At 41.8% G+C, this 20,020-nt stretch overlaps 1 protein-coding gene across 1 annotated transcript; it reads right to left on the bottom strand.

Moving 5' to 3' along the window:
• Window positions 1-5,478: 5,478 nt before the first annotated feature.
• gip (gastric inhibitory polypeptide) lies at window positions 5,479-19,653 on the bottom strand. Its single transcript, XM_028819844.2, has 5 exons — window positions 19,429-19,653; window positions 17,301-17,396; window positions 11,547-11,696; window positions 5,647-5,748; window positions 5,479-5,551 (listed from the first exon to the last, which is right to left on the bottom strand). Exons 2-5 carry the CDS (start codon window positions 17,378-17,380, stop codon window positions 5,542-5,544), a joined length of 342 nt encoding a protein of 113 aa, XP_028675677.1. The 5' UTR covers window positions 17,381-17,396; window positions 19,429-19,653; the 3' UTR covers window positions 5,479-5,541.
• Window positions 19,654-20,020: the final 367 nt, after the last annotated feature.

Genomic DNA, 20,020 nt, shown 5'->3' on the forward strand with positions numbered 1-20,020 from the left:
ATGGATGTGGTGATTTATATCCGGTTTATGGTGGGACGCAAAATGGATCCCGCTGCAGAGCTCCGCGATTCAGTAGCTCCGCGATTCAGTAGCTCCGCTGCACAGCCAATTGGATTACCGGTTATTGTCACGTGGCTTATTTGACTCGCGTCAGATAACTCATTTCCCAACCCTAATCTTTTCTTTTATTCTTACATTTTTAATACACCGAAAAAAGAAAATAACCAATATTTAAAAAAATAAATGAAGCTGAAAAGCTTTAACAAAGCAATAGCCTTATTTAATTTTTTATTTTGTCGAGATTGCAAAATCTTTAATCATCTAATTCTTCTTTTAGCTGCTTCCTCGTCTCACCCAAATCAAATCTTAACATCTTTACCTCTGCCACATCCAGCTCTAGCATCTACTTTCTTTTTGTTAGTGCCACCGTCGCCAACCCATGTAACATAGCTGTTCTCACTGCCTTCCCCACACCATTACATCATCACCACCACCACCAGCCTGGACTGTTGACACAAGGCAGGTTGGGTACATGGATTCATAGTGTTCTGACCCAGCCTTCTGTGTGCCTCAGCAGAAATCGAGATTCATCAGACCAGGAGGATTTTTTCCAGTCTTCCACTTTCCAGTTTTGGTGAGCTTGTGCACACTGGCACCTCAGCTTTCTGTTGTTGGCTGACAGGAGTTGAACCTGACGTGGCCTTCTGCTGTTGTAGCACATCCGCCTCAAGGTTCAATGTGCTGTGCATTTTGAGATACTGTTCTGCTCACCACAATTGTACAGAATGGTCATCTGAGTTATTGTAGCCTTTCCGTCAGCTCGTATCGATCTGGCCATTGTCATCTGACCTCTCATTAATAAGGTATTTCTGTGTGTAGAGCTGCCACTCACAGGATGTATTTTTGCTTTTAGCGCTGTTCTGAGTAAAGTCTGGGGACTGTTGTACATGAAACGTCCAAGAGCTCAGCAGTCAGAGAAATACTCAGACCAGCCCGTCTGGTGCCAACAATAACTGAGATCACAGTTTTGTCCCATTTTGGTTTTTGATGTAAACATTCATGAAGCTCCTGACGTGCATCTGTATGATCTTATGCACTGTGTGGCCGCCACAAGATTGGCTCATTAGATACAATAATTGCATGGATAAGCTGGCGGACAGGTGTTTCAAATAATTTGCTCAGTGACTCTAACATCTTAGTTACTTTATGTTCTTATCTAACCAGGACTTTTTCAAAGTTGATTATTGTCTTATAATGTCCACGTTCATTAAACGAAAGCTACTAATTTTTCTGACTTGATACATGCACTTTAGCAGACAGACGGCTGCAAAAAGAACAGGTATACCATTTATGGGTGAATAAAGAGCTGCCGTCATTCCATTCTTTATTGAGTCCTAGCTAGTTAACAGCCTCCATTAAGCTTCTTTCGTTGTTAACTTATAAACCTTGGGAAGCCGTCAGTTGCCTAGCAATGTGGCTCAAGGCAGCAGCATAGGAATCAAAAGTCTCATCTGAATATGGAGACCACTATTTGAACAGAAATTTTTCAAGTGTGTTAAGCTGGGCTAATTTAAGTACTGTATTTTGTTTACATTATATTACTTCTTTGTATGAAAACATAATTCTGAACTGAATATGTGGATCAAAGGATGGACAAATTCTAATGTCTGACTGTAAACAGTATGTGCATTGACACGGATAATAAAATATGTTAACCACTTAGAAGTTCCATCCATTTTTGTAACCCTGTTATCCATTGCAGGGTCGCAGAGCAGCTGGAGCCTATCCTAGCGCTTATCAGGCACAAGGCAGGAAGTACACCTGGACAAGGTGCCAGTCCATCGCAGGGTGAGCACACACAATTTAGCAATGCCAATCTGACTAAACCACCAGTCTTTAGACTGTGGAAGGAAATAAGGAGAACATGAAAACACCTCAGACATGAATCTGGTCTCCTTATAACATCCTGGCTTGAGTTTGGCAGAAGGCACCCATGGATTTGGAAGTCTGCTATTAGAAGGTTCTATGGACTGTTGAGACCAAGATGGAGGTTTTAGTGCCATGTGACACTGCACATATTTTATATCAAACACACCATTCCCATTCTGAAGCATATCGGTGCCAGCATCAGGCTATGGGCTGCTTCTCTGCAGAAGGTCCTGGAAAGCTTGTGAGGGAAAAATGAATGCAGTAATATATGGAGAAATCCTGGAGGAAAACCTGATGTACCCTGCAAGAAACCTGTACCTTGGCAGAACATGTGTTTAACATCAACGGAAAAAAGCTCAGGTGTAACGCCAAAGCTACACAGGAAGTTACTGGTTTTGAATGGATAAATCCCAGGTTTTGGAAGGCACTGTGGTCCACTTGTTAACTGGTACGCTTGGAAATGACAACTTTATGGTCCTTTGCAAGTCACTGCCTCTGCCACTGTTTCAATTTAAATATATGAGTGTTCTTCTAGAAGGTTCTGCACTCTACTTGTTTCCAAACAATTTTTATGAGGTAAGGTGACAGGACTTTGACTATTCTGACTCTGAGTAAGGTGGTTCAGTACCCTAAAAGAGTGAAGGACTCAAACCTTTTCAATTTAAGCAAATACAGATTAAAAAGTGACATGATTGAGGTGTTCAAAATTATGACATGAACTAGTGGATCCAAGCTGTGACTGTAAGATGAGTTCTTCAGCAGGTATATGGAGACTTAGAGGGAACGTTGTTGAGTTAATTTTGCAGAAACGTGAGAAAATGATTCTTTACACAGTGAGCTACAGACACATGTAAAAAGTGACCAAGTGCTTTGCTAGACAGTAGGACTTTAGGGACTTTCAAAACTTGACTCAATATTATTTTGACAACAACAAAAAAAAAAACTTAGGTGAATAGGATTGGCAAGATTGTTGGGCTAAATGGCGTCTTCTCAGCAAAACAGATCTAAAGATGCTTCAAATCTCTATTACAACAATTATGTGTGTTTCCAACTCCCAGTCCTGTATTTTAAATGTAACATCATCAGGCAGTCATTGCTTTACGTCATCTTCATCAGTTTCAAGAAGATATTTGATATGGTGAATAGGGTAGTGCTCTGGAGAGTCCTTAGGCATTACGGCATCCCTCAGAAGATTGTCAACCTGATAAAGAGCCTCTACTAAGACACCGGTTGCCAAGTCATCCACAACTCTAATCTGTCAGAACCCTTCAGTGTAAACACTGGAGTCAGGCAAGGCTGCCTCCTATCGCTGATCATCTCCGTGCTTGTGATTGATTGGGTGATGAGGTCAACGGTGGACCAGCCTAGGAGCATACAGTGGACCCAAAGCTGGAGGACCTGGACTTTGCTGATGACATCGGACGATTGTTGCACACCCACCAGCACATCCAGGCAAAGACAGACAGACAGACTCCACAGTGTTACCAGGGCCACAGGACTGGAGATCAACATCAAAAAGACCAAGAGCCTGAAAGTGAACGCCACCCAGAAAGCTCCACTCACCATTAATGTACAGGCTGCTGAATATGTTGATGGCTTCACATACTAAGGCTGCTTAGTTAGCAAAACAGGAGGGGCAGACAGATGAAGATGTGAACACCCAGATCACTAAAGCACACCAGGGTTTTGTTGCCCTGAAATCCTGATACAACATACAGGCTTGGGCAGATACGTGGTGGATGATATTTAAAGTAAGTAAATGTAACGTATTACAATGAGGAAGTAAAACTTTGAGGTTTGAATACACAATGGGAGGCCTGAAAATAAAAAAAAAAAAACCTTATGAAAAGGTTTTAGAAGTCATAGTGGAGTTGACACTATCAACTGCCAGACAGTGTTCAGAAGCCATTAAGAGGGCTAACAGATTGTTAGGCGCCTGGTCAAGGGTGCTATATAATCTATGTACTCTTGATGTGTAGAGTACAAGTCCAAGGAGGTTATGCTTTATAATGCACCGATTAGACCTCATCTGGAGTACTGTGGAGTTCTAATCTCCAGACTACAGAAAGGGCATTGCAGTCCCAGAAAAAGTCCAGAAAAGAGTGATTAGGCTGACTCCAGGGATACAATGGATGAGTTATGGGGAAAGATTAAAGGAGCTGAGCCTATACAGTTTAAGCAAAAGAAGATGAAGAGGAGACCTGATTGAAGTGTTTAAAATTATGAAGGGAATTAGTCTAGTAGATCGAGACGGTGACTTCAAATTAAGTTCATTAAGAACACGAGGACACAGTTGGAAAGTTGTTAAAGGTAAATTTTGTACAAACATTAGGAAGTGTTTCTTTACACAGAGAACCACAGACACATGGAATAAGTGACCAAGTCGTGTGGTGGACAGTAGGACTTTAGGGACTTTGAAAACTTGATTTTATTTTGGAAAAATTAAGTGGCTAGGACTGGCAAGCTTTGTTGGGCTTAATGGCCTGTTCTTGTCTAGATTTTTCTAATGTTCAGTGTGGAGGAATAATAACCTTGACTTCATTCCAAGTTTAGGGTGTTTAATAACACAAATGTTAATACTATTATATGGGTTAGAGGCCTGGAGACGTACCAAGCACCTTGACCACAAGTTACAAGTTCTGTGCATTGGGTAGCCAGAGTGGATTTCCAACCAGGAGTTCTGGAAGTGGATCGGGTAGGATCTGTCCAGGGAGCAGACAAACATTCCAAGCCATATTTTAGAATGGAACCCCCGAGGGGAAAAAGGAAAACGAGAAGACTGGTCCTGACATGGAGAAGAATCCAACAGAATTTAAGAGCATTGATCTATCCTGGGCGGCACGGTGGCGCAGTGGGTAGCGCTGCTGCCTCGCAGTTGGGAGATCTGGGGACCTGGGTTCGATTCCCGGGTCCTCCCTGCATGGAGTTTGCATGTTCTCCCCGTGTCTGCGTGGGTTTCCTCTGGGCGCTCCGGTTTCCTCCCACAGTCCAAAGACATGCAGGTTAGGTGGATTGGCGATTCTAAATTGGCCCTACTGTGTGCTTGGTGTGTGGGTGTGTTTGTGTGTGTCCTGCAGTGGATTGGCACCCTGCCCAGGATTGTTTCCTGCCTTGTGCCCTGTGTTGGTGGGATTGGCTCCAGCAGACCCCCGTGACCCTGTGTTCGGATTCAGGGTTGGACAATGGATGGATGGATGGATGATCTATCCTGGGGAGAGGCAAAGTGAATAACCAAAGATTGAGAGAGATTTAAATTTACAGTGAAGGACTTCTGCCCTGACCAGAGAGAACAGGAATAACTAACTAACTGCTGCAAAGTAGCCACCTGGCTCATGACTCTGTCCTTCAGATCACCATTTGTGGTGCTATTCCAACACCCCAACACTCATCCACCTCAAAACACCACCTTGTAACTTGCAGTGATGTGCTGAAAGAACATAGTAGCTCTGATTTCTTTTCTTTATTTTTTGCAATTTCTTTATTTTAACTTCCCAGGTATTTAAAACAGAATGAGAATCATGGACATTCTACTATAAGTTATTTTTTTTGAGAACATGTATAACATTTTGGTTTCTTTAGGTTTTTTTTTTAATTTCCCTTTTGGATTGTTTGTCAGTCAGCCCTGCAAAACAAAAAAACAAAATCAATGCCATGTTATGAACTTTTGAAGGACCTCAGTGTCCTGTGTTCATAATGTTGCTTAGAGCATTTTGGTACCTGTCTTGGATGATTTTGGTGAAAATCCATTCCACGAAGTCCTGTCTGATCAGGTCAGTCAACAGAGAATGGGAGTCAATCTGGTCTGGAGTCAAGGTGCGTCTGGAATAAAAGGATTGCTGAGTGCTTCTTAATTAAAATTAGAGACCTTGTTTACATTCCAAAGAGACCCTCTGTTTTGTGCAGGAATTGCCTATCCCAATTAGAGATGCAACACAGAGGAGCTCTATAAGAAAGGGCACAGGAGGCTCTTCTTCCTTAGGGGCTATGTTCCAATAATATGGGTGGTGACATCCTTCACATCTTCTACAACTCTGTGATGGCCTGTGTTTTGTGCTGGACTGGTAACATCACTTCAAGAGAGGATCACAGACTCAACAAGTTAATTCAAACAGCAGGCTCAATTATGAAATTCACTTGGAACCCCCGAAAGTCATAGCGAAGGAGAGAATTAAAACAAAACTGAGTGCCATTATGAACAATGCTGCATATCCTCTCTATGACACACTAAAGGCTGAGTTATACTTTAGTGTCGAGCCTATGTCATAACTGATGGGGTCCTCCTAAATGTAACTAAGCAACACATCTCGTTGAGATGAACCCTATGCAGATCCCTACAACTCTGATTGGCCAGTTTGATAATTTCCTATTTCTTGAAACACGTTTATGTTCATCTTCCAGTTTGGAAGTCATCGAATGTATGAAAAAGCGGAAAAATGTGAGTGACGGATACTTTCACCTATGGAAGAGAATGTGTAGCAAGTGGAGTGTTGATCCTGGAGGGAAACAAAATGTGTGACCTGTACATACCAGCAGCCCAGACACAACCAGACCAAACTGTTACAAAATACCTGGTGATAAAACATGTAAAAGGTAAATCACAGTCGCAATTCCATTACTTTCTTTTTCCACCTCAACTCTTCTGCAAGCAAGCCTTGTCCACCTCCTTCTCCTATCTTTGACCCCTCAGATGAGGCAGAGTGGATGCTTTTCAACTTGAGCCCTGGGGTACTTCTGGTGCAAAAGGTTTGCCACCTGGAAGCACTTCTGGGTCCGGCAGAACCTCTCTGTAATGGAGAAGCCTGTTTTCTGCACCTCCCCTTAGCGGCACCTGACAACCCCAACAGGGTTGCTCAGCAAAATTACAACTCCCGTGTAGCCCTGTGTGTGTCCAAATGGGAGTCATACCAGAAAGATACCGCCACCCAGTGTCCGCCACCCTGTCTTTCCCTTCGAATTTTCTTTTTTTTTTGTTCTTTATTTCGCCTTATACAATTTCTCGTATTAGGAATTTGTTAGTTTTCGCATACCCCTTAGGGTTAGACCGCAGGGTCAGCCATTGTACAGCGCCCCTGGAGCAATTGAAGGTTAAGGGCCTTGCTCAAGGGCCCAGCAGAGTAGGATCTCTTTTTGGCATTGACGGGGATTCGAACCGGCAACCTTCAGGATACCAGATAGATAGATAGATAGATAGATACTTTATTAATCCCAAGTGGAAATTCACATTCTCCAGCAGCAGCATACTAATACAAAAAACAATATTAAATTTAAAGATTGATAATAATGCAGGTAAAAACAGACAATAACTTTTTATAATGTTAACGTTTACCCCCCCCAGGTGGAATTGAAGAGTCGCATAGTTTGGGGGAGGAACGATCTCCTCAGTCTGTCAGTGGAGCAGGACGGTGACAGCAGTCTGTCGCTGAAGCTGCTCTTCTGTCTGGAGTTGACACTGTTTAGTGGATGCAGTGGATTCTCCATGATTGACAGGAGCCTGCTGAGCGCCCGTCGCTCTGCCACAGATGTTAAACTGTTCAGCTCCTTGCCAACAATAGAGCCTGCCTTCCTCACCAGTTTGTCCAGGCGTGAGGCGTCTTTCTTCTTAATGCTGCCTCCCCAGCACACCACCGCATAGAAGAGGGCACTCGCCACAACCGTCTGATAGAACATCTGCAGCATCTTATTGCAGATGTTGAAGGACGCCAGCCTTCTAAGTGCAGTGCAGATCCTTAGCCTCAGAGCCACCACTCATAATTCTCATTATGTTTTAATGGCCTCCCAACTGGGAAACATACCACTAACCAACCTAGTCAGGATCTCATTCATCCATCTCCTTCCTTTATCATGGCTTCCTAGCTGGGGGTGCCAGCCATCCTGTGTCTTCTATGTCAACTGCCTGTATTTTAACGGGTCGTTCAGTTTTCTTGAGTGCCACAAACACCACCAACTACTGTTCAGGTATGATTCAGAAGTATAATCTGTATAATGGGTTGTAAGAGTAAAGGAGTCCCAAAAAATAGTTAGTGAGTCAACCAGGCCACTCCTGTTTAATGCTTTGTTTAGTCCAAAATCAAGAACAGATATAAGCATTTGGTGCAGCAATAGAAAACAGGCAGTTCAGGTGCCTTCTGAGCCAGTTTGGCTTGCCTTGAAAAGAGGCTCTGCCGAGCAAATCAGTGTCAGGGAGCTCTGCCATATGGCAGGTCAAATCTCAGCTGAGATGCCTTCTTCGATGGGCTTCTGGTCTTGTAAAGTCTCCCACCCAGAAAAGGCAGGACTTTATACCAACAGCAATATGCCTGTATAGTCTCTCACTGTGGCTGCAACTGCCAAGTCAGATGTTTTCTTTGTTTTTGTAGATGGAAGATTAAAGCAAACAGGACACACTGGAGTACAATCTGCAATGCCACAGCCAAAGGTCAGAATACTTATTTGAGTTAGATTGTAGTTTTTGATTTTTTTTTAATAAATCTGTAAATATTGATGGGCAAAAAAATTGAAAATGTATTTAGTCAGTCATCATCATCCAACCCGCTATATCCTAACACAGGGGTCTGCTGGAGCCAATCCCAGCCAACGGAGGAACAAATCCCTGGGCAGGGCGCTACCCACCGCAGGGCACACACACACACACTAGGAACAATTTAGGCTCGCCAATGCACCTAACCTGCATGTCTTTGGATTGTTGGAGGAAACCAGAGCACCCGGAGGAAACCCATGCAGACACGGGGAGAACATGCAAACTCCACACAGGGAGGACCCAGGAAGCGAACCCAGGTCTCCTTACTGCAAGGCAGCAGCGCTACCACTGCACCACCGTGCCGCGCAAAATTTATTCATTTAAAATTAAATTTATAACAGAATAAAGTGTGCAGAAAGCGGAGGAGGGTTGAAATATTTTCTGAATCCACAGTATAGCATCGGATTTCCTCAGCTGTTAGCTCTTCATTACTTGTGTTGTTGAGTTTCTTTATAGTGCTTACCTCTTGTTCAGATTTATATTGCTTTCTGATTTTTTTACATTTTTTTATTTACTGCTTTTATAATAAAAATTTTGAAGACCTAATCAATGTACAGTATATTGTTGTTTATTCTGTGAACACTTTTCATTTTGGGCCAGGGTTTTGACGGTTCCCCTCTCCCTTCTTCTTCTTTCATTGTTTTTATGTTTATTATACAAAGAATTCATTTTCCTGGTTTGATTCATGCAGTGTTATGTCTTTATGCCTGTGAATTCATTTTAACCTTATGGCAGTGGCATCTGAAAGCTGTCATTTTGTGAGGATTTTCTCGTTATGGATGCAGTTGTCCTGTATATTGTTACCAGTCACACAGACCTGGCACGTTGTTAGGGCTCTGCATGAATCCTACCTTATATTTTGTTTTGTGCCTTTTTTCAGTTACTTTTTCTTTCTTTATTAGCTTCTGTGTTAACCGCTTGTTCTTAACAAGTTACCCTGTGTTAACTAATTTAACAAAACCAAGGAGATTGTTCAAAGATTTATTAATGCAATCAACTGCCTTAGTAGTTTTGATGGAGGTGGGGTGAGACCCCTAATTGATCTATAATTCCTAGGGGCTGTAATTAGTCCTATGCCCCCACCTGGGAGGACATATAGGTCAGGCTTCAGATGAGCCTTTGGTGGAGGCATTGAATTCTTTTTGTGGTCTTTCCTCAGGGGCTCTTTGTATTATGTTAAGAATACCGATCTTTGCCTTTTTATGGAATCATTGATAAGTCCATCTACTTCGATCTCCTTGTGTATTTAGGAACCCACTCTTCCCCAGATAGTTTCCTCCCACAGTCCAAAGACACGAAGGTTAGGGGCATTGATGATCCTAAATTGCCCCTGGTGTGTGCTTGGTGTGTGGATGTGTGTGTGTGCCCTGCGGTGGGCTGACGCCCTGTCCGGGATTTGTTCCTGCCTTGCACCCTGTGCTGGATGTGATTGGCTCCAGCAGACCCCCGTAACCCTGTGTTAGGATATAGCGGGTTGGATGTTGACTGGTTGACTGTTCACCAGATATGCCTTACATCCCTTTGTCTTTGTGTGTGTTCCAGCTCCGTTGTGGATGCTGAGTGATGTCACACATGGACATTCGCCACACAATTTACTATTTTATGTCGGCCACTTGCCTTTGTTCATCAGACATTCCCACCCTCTTGTGGACACCGCATGATATTCTGCCTGGACAGATGTTTAATCACTTTATGTATATACAGTTATACTGAGACCATTTAAGCCACAGGTGTCGAACTCCAGGCCTGGAGGGCCGAAGTGGCTGCAGGTTTTCATTCTAACCCTTTTCCTAATCAGTGACCCATTTTCACTGCTAATTAACTCCTTTTCCCTTCCTTTTCATAGCCCTGTTTTTAAGGATTCCGTCCTCTGAATTGATTCGTTTCTTCATTAAATGGCAGCCGAACAGAAATGAGATGTGAAACGAGCCAACGGATGACCAGCCAAACTGGAACATCAAACTCCAACCAGTTTCTTAATGAGAAGCCAATTCTTGCTGTTAATTAAACCCGTTACTTAATTCCATAGCTTGGTGCTGCTCTCATTCTGCTACAGCAGACATTTCCCAAAGTGCTGATTTTCTGTTTCTGATTATTGACCTGAGAGATCAACCTTACCGAGACTCTTACCTTTCTTTATGTTCAGATAATGTGGTTAGCTGGTCACCTGTTCTCTCATTTTGTGTCTCATTATTGTTTGGCTGCTAATTAAGGAAATAGAAAGAACTAAGGGGTCTGAGTTGAGTTAATTAAATCTAAGGCGAAAGAAGTTAATTAGCAGCAAAAACAGGTCAATAATTAAGAAGGTGGTTAGAATGAGAATGAAAACCTGCAGTCATTGCGGCCCTCCAGGACCAGAGTTCGACACCCCTGATTTGAGCCATGCTAAAGTGGCAATATCTTCCCACTTAGCAATTGTTATACTCTAATGATCCTCCCTTTCCAACATGTCTTTAATGAAGTCACATAAGGTGGCCCCTGTTACTAAAAACTCTTGACATGAAGAGTCTGATACAAATATTTATTGGCATATATGGCCTGTATCCCCAGTGCTCCTGAAATGGATATACAGGTTAGAATTACCAATATTCAGGCCTGATACGTGTTATCCCTGGAAGTCGAGGACGGGCATGACATTGACTTTGTAACTTATGGCCCACATTGTTTGCTCCCACAAATGACAAGCCTGACTGTGGCTTGCGCAACTCTTGGCTTTGGATTAATTTGTGTCAGTCACCAAGCTCAGTCGATATCACAATTCTGTATATCAAAGACCACAATACTAAAGGTGGTGTGATCCAAAGTCTGTGGAGCTAGGTGTGAAACTGCCCAGCTGCCCAATCAAACCCTATACCATAGCTCATTATGTGACCATGAAAATACCAGGGCTCAGCAGAGTTGCAAGTATATTTACAGCATATCTGAAATGTCCTCTTAAACACTTCATTCCACATGAGAAGGAGCCGTCTAAAGTAAAATGAACTCAAAGTGCAGTTTACGTATAAAAACAAACAGTAATCCATCACATTCAGGGTGTGGGTTACATTCTGTATGGTGCTTTCAACTTTTTAGACGCACGTTTCATTTCCAGGTTACTTACTTGCTCTTCTTTTCTTTTCTGTTCAGAAGGAAATTGACAAAATTCTTCTGAGCCATGGAATCAACAATCTTACTGATGTCACTGGCAATGGTAGACTCAGCGTATCGCCTCTCCACAGGTCTGAATCCCTCCATTTCTACAGGAACCACCCTAAATAGGGAATACCCAGAGAATCGTTTAACATCACATCAAGCCCTCTGACATCTTTTCTATGCCCCACATCCCAGGAAAAATGTTTGTTTTACATTTGCCTTCCCGCACAAAAGTAATATCACATTTGAAGATGAAGATGTCACTACTGCCAGTGAGCAAATTGAACTCCAAAAAATAAACTTTTAACAGCATAAAACTGAAATATAAATTGAGCAATTTACCTTTATACTACTAGGGGGCTCTGCCCCCTGCTCGCTTCGCTCGCCAACCCCCGTGTTTGGTTTACCGGATATACAATATCATTTATTTTTTGTATAGCCCAAAATCACACAAGAAGTGCCGCAATGGGCTTTAACAGGCCCTGTCTCTTGACAGCCCCCCAGCCTTGACCCTCTAAGAAGACCAGAAAAAACTCCCAAAAAAAACCCTTGTAGGGGAAAAAATGGAAGAAACCTAGGGAAAGGCAATTCAAAGGGAGACCCCTTTTTAGGTAGGTTGGGCGTGCAGTGGGTGTCAAAAGAAGGGGGTCAATACGACACAGTACAATACATAGAACAGAATAAATCCTCAATACAGTATAAAAATAAAAATTCTAGAAGTACGGAGTAGAATTTCACATTAGGTGATATTACATAATATGATTTGGTTTTGTTTTAAGTCCTGGAGACCTAATTCATCAAGCTGCCTCCCCCATTTTGCCATTCCACATCTGAAATGGTGCTAATCCGATGAAAGGACCCCTCATTCCCATGTCCCCAGTCATCAGGGAAGACTTTACCTTAGGCAGGCAATCTACAATTTAAAGTGATTGTTATTTTCTTGTGAATTGTTACATATGCATTATTTTCACTTTTACTTTAAAAACTTTTGTAAAAACAATACTTGTTTCTTTATTTCCTGCCCAGCGCGTGGTTACATCTCTTTCTTCCCAGACGTATAATACTGCACGTGTTGTGAAGGGTGTTCCGGCTGAACGTACGCTTAGGTTATGCCTTTGGATCATTTGCTGTCTTTTTGCTGCTTGCTAGCTGCCTCTTCTGCCTGTCGCATGTCGTTGTTTTAAGAGCTCAAAGCACATGATGCTTGCCTGCCAAAAGCAATCCAACAACTGCTAGCTTAGAGGTCTGTTGACTTGTTTTAAATGATGGCTCACTGCCTGGTCTCGCGTGACGTTGTAAAAGCAATACCTGTCTTTTATTTCTGGCCGCGGGCGTGGTTGAATTCTTTCTTGCAGGATGTATAACTGCTGCTCACGTTCGGTTGGGGTAGCTGCTGTCGTGCTGCCCTTCAATCTTTTTAAAGCCTGTACAGCTGCTCTCCTTTTTGCTATGGCCCTGGGACAATCTCTTGGCACCAAGTCTCATGTTTACGGTCCCCGCAAGACGCACTGTGGCAAGTTTCCTTGGTCTCGCAGGTCTTTAAAATGTCTTTCGAGATAATCACGTATCGTAGCCTTGCATTTGCTTTCCATTCCAGGATTTTCTCTTATATATATATATATATATATATATATATATATATATATATATATATATATATATATATATATATATATATATATATTCATGGCATTCGTAGTCTGAATCACAATCTGATTGTATGGGTGGTTACCTGCCAGGTAACGCTTGTGGTTGGTCAGCAAGTCGGCTAACATCCGCCACAGTGCCCTCTTTTCAATTGCGAGAAGCAGATCATTGAAAGGTTGAAATAGTTTTACTGTCAAATAATGCAAAGAGTACACAACACATGTTTCGCCCTAACCACAAGCGTTACCTGGCAGGTAACCACCCATACAATCAGATTGTGATTCAGACTACGAATGCCATGAATGTAATTACCCCGATCTACATACTGTCAAATAAACGAACCAGACGCCGTAGTGCAACGTTAGGGGCTTCGCCTCTGACGCTGACATTTGAGGTTCGATTCCCGAGAGGGGATGCAATGAGTGTGTACGCCTGATGAGCCCAGAATTAGGGCGAAACACGTGTCGCATACTCTTTGCATTATTTGACAGTAAAACTATTTCAACCATATATATATATATATATATATATATATACCAGTAATGGCAGACTGCACAATAACATGCAGGGAATCCACTTGACTTGAGCATTCCTAGTTTTTCTTCTCTTTCTCGTTTAGCACTCATTTACTCAGAGGTTGATGCGCATGTTCCTTCCTGAGCTTTTCTTCTTTTCTCCACCCTAGCGGCATGCTTCTTCTCTTCTTTCATTGGCATCTTTTTGTGTTAAAACTGATTAAGTCAGTGTTAGTGTTGCAATTGCTTAGTATGTTTTCTTTAATATTTTCACTTAAGTCTTCAATCTGCCTCAAGAATGATTTAAGATATGAAGAAGTAGGGGAAGTGACGGCAAAGGTTGTAGGGAATGAGAACAGCGCCCGTACGCATGCGCTGCATGGCCACCCTGCTGGCCGCTGCCGAGAGTTGTTCCTTAAATAAAATAAAATAAAAAGAGGAGTAACCTTGGAGGTCAATCGTCACCCCGAAAGCGGACCGTAGAGGTCACGTAGTATATGTGTACTAAGTTTCAGGTCAATAGGTCAAACGGTTTGCGAGCTACAGGTGATTTAAAATCCTGGACAGACAAATGAACAGCCACAGTAGCGTATTATATATAAAGATAATCCAACATCTTTCTGTTTGTCTGCTTTCATGAAGGAACTACAGAATTTGCTTGAACATTCTGGTTGATTTTGCGACTTCTCTCATCGCGCTAAGTATCATAGTTCAGCTGTTGCACCAATTTATTTGCAGAAATCCGAGAGTGAGGCTGTAGGCCGAGAGGAGGGTGGCGTTGCCCTCCTCACTCACGCGCCAGCCTCCATTCAAGTCGCTCTACCTCTCGCTATGTGTTGGAGCAGACCTTGTCTTTGCTTAGCTAGCAATACCTGTTTGTTTAGCAGACATTATCATCTACAGATTGTTATGGAGTAACGTTTGAAATTTTTGAAAGAGAGATCAGAGCTATGTGTGTTTGGGAATGGTACCAAAATAACATTTTATTGGGTTATATGGTTCTTTGGGCTTTGAAAATGCTCCTAATATGTAGAAAAAAAGAAATATGTAAGTTATCGTAGGCTATAGCAGGATGCTTATATATGAAAAGAAACCCAAATGTTGCCTGTGTTATTCGGTCCTTTTAAAATAAGGAACACATTGGGATTACAGAAATCTGTTATCATCTGTTCATGGCTATTTATCAAGTCGGCTATGGATCTAAATTAATAAAACTTCTTTCTGGAACCTTCTTGTGGATGACTTATGGCATCGCACTGAAGAACAATTTTGACATCTTCATTTTTAAGGGGGTATGGGCTTTACAGGTCCTAAGTACTTAAAAGATTTTGGTGCTCCCATATATATCTAATTCAAAAGATAAAATTTTATTTTTTGAAAATTATCATATGCCTGCACTGTCCTCACTCTCAGTGGATGACTGAACCTAACAGCCGTCATGACCAAGACAAGGAGGATCACGTGAGCTTCGGTGGACCATATGTTAATTACCAGATTCTAACTTTGTTGTATTCCCAAGATTAATATGTATCATTAACCTCTATTAGTACAGTTTTATTAATATTTTTACTACTGTATTTATATGTATTTTTTTCATTTAATCTGGGAGCACCATTTTGTGGAACCTGGTTAAGCCGCATCATTTGCAGTTTTGCACCATATGGTCCACGGTAAATCCGGCAATGGAAAATTTCTGTTGTGCCTGCCTTCCCTTATTGCCCCAAGAACGTGCTTATTTTGCTTACTGGTTAATCCAGGTTTGTACAATAAATTTTCCCAATCTCATTTTACTATGTCTGCGGTGGGTTGGCACCCTGCCCGGGATTGGTTCCTGCCTTGTGCCCTGTGTTGGCTGGGATTGGCTCCAGCAGACCCCCGTGACCCTGTGTTCAGATTCAGCGGGTTGGAAAATGGATGGATGGGTGGATTTTACTCTGTTCAAAGTTTGTATAATTTACAATATTATAACGACCAGGGGTTGCGAGGAACTATGGAAAGGATTCAGCCCTCCGCGGAAAGCTGGTTGTAGGTTGCCCTGAAACGGAACGCTGGTTTCGTTAGCGGATGGATCCCATTACACCTTTTTCGCCCAGGTCCACGCGCATCCCCGTCTGCTTCATTCCTCCGTATGGCATGCATGTCTCCAGCCTCGCGTTACTCACCTACCAAGGGGTCAGATGCATCCCGTATGCCACACTATCCGCCCACCTCCGTGAGCCGACCCAAGTTCAGGGTCCAAACGTTCCCAGTATGAAGGTCTTTAGCATCTGAGGAGACGGGTAACAAGTCCTGTTTAGGTGCTGTGCCTGCTCTCTACAGTCCCAATCCACGGCCACGGGGGCTACTTGTGTGGTTTCTCTCAGGTCCGGACTCAGGGCGCTATAATTGAACTTGTCATGTTTCTTTTAAATGAAATGCGTTTATGTAAAAGCGTTGATTTTATTCATATTCCACCTTATGTGTTTTGCCCATTTGGAGCCTTGACGGGGTGAACAGACCTCGCGACTCGTTGTCCATAACGGGTGGACAGTATTATTAGATTTATACGACCTGGTTCTCCTTGGGTGTCTGGAAAGTGCGCCCCTTCCGTAGAACAAACGGCGCCCATTTGTGTATTTACCGGTAGCTATAGAAGCACGCGCCCCTTGATGCACGTAGCGTGTGAACCACAATTTGATAAACAGCACCCACTCGGTACCATCAGAGTTCGACGAATTCGTTTTGGGGGTCCCCCTCGGTACACTAAGCCCTTATGTCATCCCTCCGATGATAGTGCCCTAGGCGGCAGGGTATATAGCCTAATAGACTGTCTTGCTCTCTTTGCATGGATTTTTCCAAAAATGCCATCTCTTTGGGATTGTACTGAAAAGCGTAAAATCAAATAAAAAAATGATTGCATTAATTCCGCGATTTAATAAATCCTTCAAAATTTGGTTTATTTAATTACATTTTACTGGCTTGTGTGGTTACTTGTAGAGCCACATCGTTTGACAAAGAACCATATAGTTTTGCCTTTTTTCATATACATTTCTTTTTGGGCTTTAAAAAGTGGTCCCTACTATGTGGACAAAACAAACATCTTTAATCTAGTAGGCAGGATACTAACAGATTAAGAAAACCTGAATGTAGCCCCTGTGATTATACAGTAAGCGTCTTTTTAATTCGGGAGCCCCTTGGGATTTCACAAATCTGTTACCATCGTATCGTGGTTATTAATAGAGTTTCAGTTCTTAATAATAGGTCTTTTCTAGACACTTCACGTTCATGGTTCTTCTGGGAACCAAAAATTGTTCCTGCATACCATCTCTCTCCCGGAAGAACCGCTTTGGCACCTTAATCTTAAGAGTGTTCCTGCATAACTGAGTTAAAAATGACCTTTGTGCTTTAATCTTTTAGGCTAACTCAAGCCTTCTCCATACCAGAGTTAAAATAACCTTCATGACTAAGAACGCATCTTTTAATATACACTGTCGAAGATTTATTTAACGCTGTAAGAGTTCATTTAACACCGCCGTGCAGATTGGTTTTGAGAGGTGCAGCTTCAAAAACGGAATTCTTACCTACTGTCATCTTCTTGACTGTTTACCAGGGCGAGGCCAAGTATGACAAAGAGAAGAAGAGACAACCGGGAAGTATCCATGTTCGGGGAGATATACCTGTAAAAAGAACATTTTGATGAGAAATGTCCGTCAGCGCAAGGATATTTAGTTTCTATAAATAAAATACAGAAAGTTTTGTGTATTGAATGTTACTTCTCTCTCTCTCTCTCTCTCTTTCTCGCTCTATATATAAGTTCAAAAAGTTTCTGCACTTTTTAAACACTAAGTATTAAGAATTTCAAAAACAAATGACATCACTTTTCTATATAGTCATCTTCGTTTGTGATGCAATCTTCCCAGCGTCGTACCAACTTTTTAATGCCCAATTACTTCTCCTCCCGACTTCACTGTTTCCAACGAAAATATGCGGAAACTTTTTGAACGTCCCTCATATATGTATATATACAGAATATATTACCTCTGTCACGCGCTCTCTGTCTCACTTGTATATATATTTACGTATACATGTATTTAATATACATTTTATATATTGATACATATAAAAATTATGGTGGGGCAGCTGTTAGCGCTTGCCGCCTCACCTTCCTAAAGAAGCGCGCACTTTTGTGAGTTCCCTGTGATTGGCTGCCGCTCTGACTCCCGCCCCACAACTTGGAACTGTATTAAAAGACTTAGATAATGAATGTGTGGATGTGCTTTGTGTGACTACAGATCGTTGTAGACATTGGTTATGTATATTTTCTTCGACGTCCTATAAGATTCGGCACATTCGATATGCGTGTGCTCCCTTCATTTCTGGTTTTCCGCGCGTACGCAGCACGCATGTCATGGCTAAATGTCTGTTATCCCCTGTATATATGCTTGAGTGTGATGTCTATAAGATGGGCCTTGTTCAGGGATGGTTTCTATCTTGAATCCGATGCCACTACAGGCTTCGACTCTCGAAGACAATAAATTTCTGTTACGCGGGTTTAGGAAAGCACGTTTTGCAAAAAAAAAAAAATCGGTCGCAATTTAACGGTTAAATGATTGTGTGCTAAGCTGCCAATTATTTAACTGTCAAAACAGTCAAAAGCACTGACCAGTGTACGGTTTGTTTTGGAAAAAAATAATGTAGTCATCAATTAAACTTCCATTATCATGAATATTAAAAAGAACTTTTCATCCAATCTTATAATTAGTTAAATCGAATTAACCCAAGCTTAACAGTTCTGTGAGGTCATTTTTAACTTGTAATATACCTTCAATGCACAATTCATTTACGTACATGAGATTAACGGCACAACCCGACAATACCAACATATAACAATTGTCCACAAAAAAACATTTTTAGCATACATGCAATTCAGTGTTTATAAAAAGCACTATTGTCCAGAGGAAAAGGAAACGTTGTTTTTCTAATACAGGGGTGCTACATTTTCACCAGTATATCGAAAATAACTCAGCATAAATCAGCTTACATAACACAAAACATTCTATACACACTGAAAAAAATATTTAGCAATCATTTGTAATGTTTTGTTTCCCACAGGACAAAAATATAGGGGTTTTAAGGAAGATTTTGCTGCAAGGGGGCGTTCTCTTATGCAAAATACTAATTTAATGCAAATTTAGAATTCTATATAATTTTGAGTTTACAGTAATACAACAACACATCCATCCATTATCCAACCCGCTATATCCTAACTACAGGGTCACGGGGGTCTGCTGGAGCCAATCCCAGCCAACACAGGGCGCAAGGCAGGAAACAAACCCCGGGCAGGGCGCCAGCCCACCGTAGGGTAATACAACAATACTCATAAAATAAGTCTTGCACATTGAAACAATTAATTTATATTGACAGCTAAAACTCTTTAAATGTAAATTTACATCTATGTATCTATATTTATTATTTTAACCGTATATTGTGTTAGGTTTACAGTGAAAATATACATTTAATGTAATGTATTTTTACTGATTTTTTTAGATACGAAAGCAAGAAAAAGCCGAAAAAATCTTCCTACACTGCTTCTATTCAAAGTTTAACAACAGCTCTTCAGAGATAAGAATTAAAACCACGTTTCGAATCTTGTGATTAAAGAGAGAAACGAGCTTAAAACACTAGGAATGTATAGAGCCGGCTCGGTACCTGTGGATTTCGGAAAGTGAAGTGTTCTGGAGGCTGCTTTCGTCTTCTGGGACTCGCTGTCTCGTGGCACAGCTGGGGGTCTTGCGGCCCCTCGGCTCGCTTCTTTTATGTACAGCTGACCGGAATGCCCCGGACCATTAGCTCAGAAACATTACAGCCCTTATCGAAAAAATCAACAAACGCCAATGTTTGCCGTCCATTTACTTTTCTAACAATTAGGTTTAACAAATACAATTTATGCATTGATAATGTTTACGAGGCCGCGGTAATGTATATGCGTTATGAGTTAGGATACCGTGACGTTCGCCTCATACACTAAGTCGTAGAGTTCGTCTAAAAATATACGTTGAGCAAATGTAATGGGCTACAGGCCCCCACGCCCCTGATCTGGAATAAGCGGGTTCTAAAATCAATAGGAGGATGGACAATTGGCGTCCTTCAAAATGTCCTTTAATGAAACCGCGAATAGTGATTAACAGATGGATTTCTTAAAGTCGCTCGTTACGCGGTGCCTTGAAAGGGTGAAGTGAGAACATCAGGACCATCGAAGTTTGAGCGAAGAACTGTAATGTACGTCAAAAAAAAACAAAGT

This window comes from Erpetoichthys calabaricus, chromosome 14 (genome assembly GCF_900747795.2).
Source record: "Erpetoichthys calabaricus chromosome 14, fErpCal1.3, whole genome shotgun sequence".
Lineage (NCBI taxonomy): Eukaryota > Metazoa > Chordata > Cladistia > Polypteriformes > Polypteridae > Erpetoichthys > Erpetoichthys calabaricus.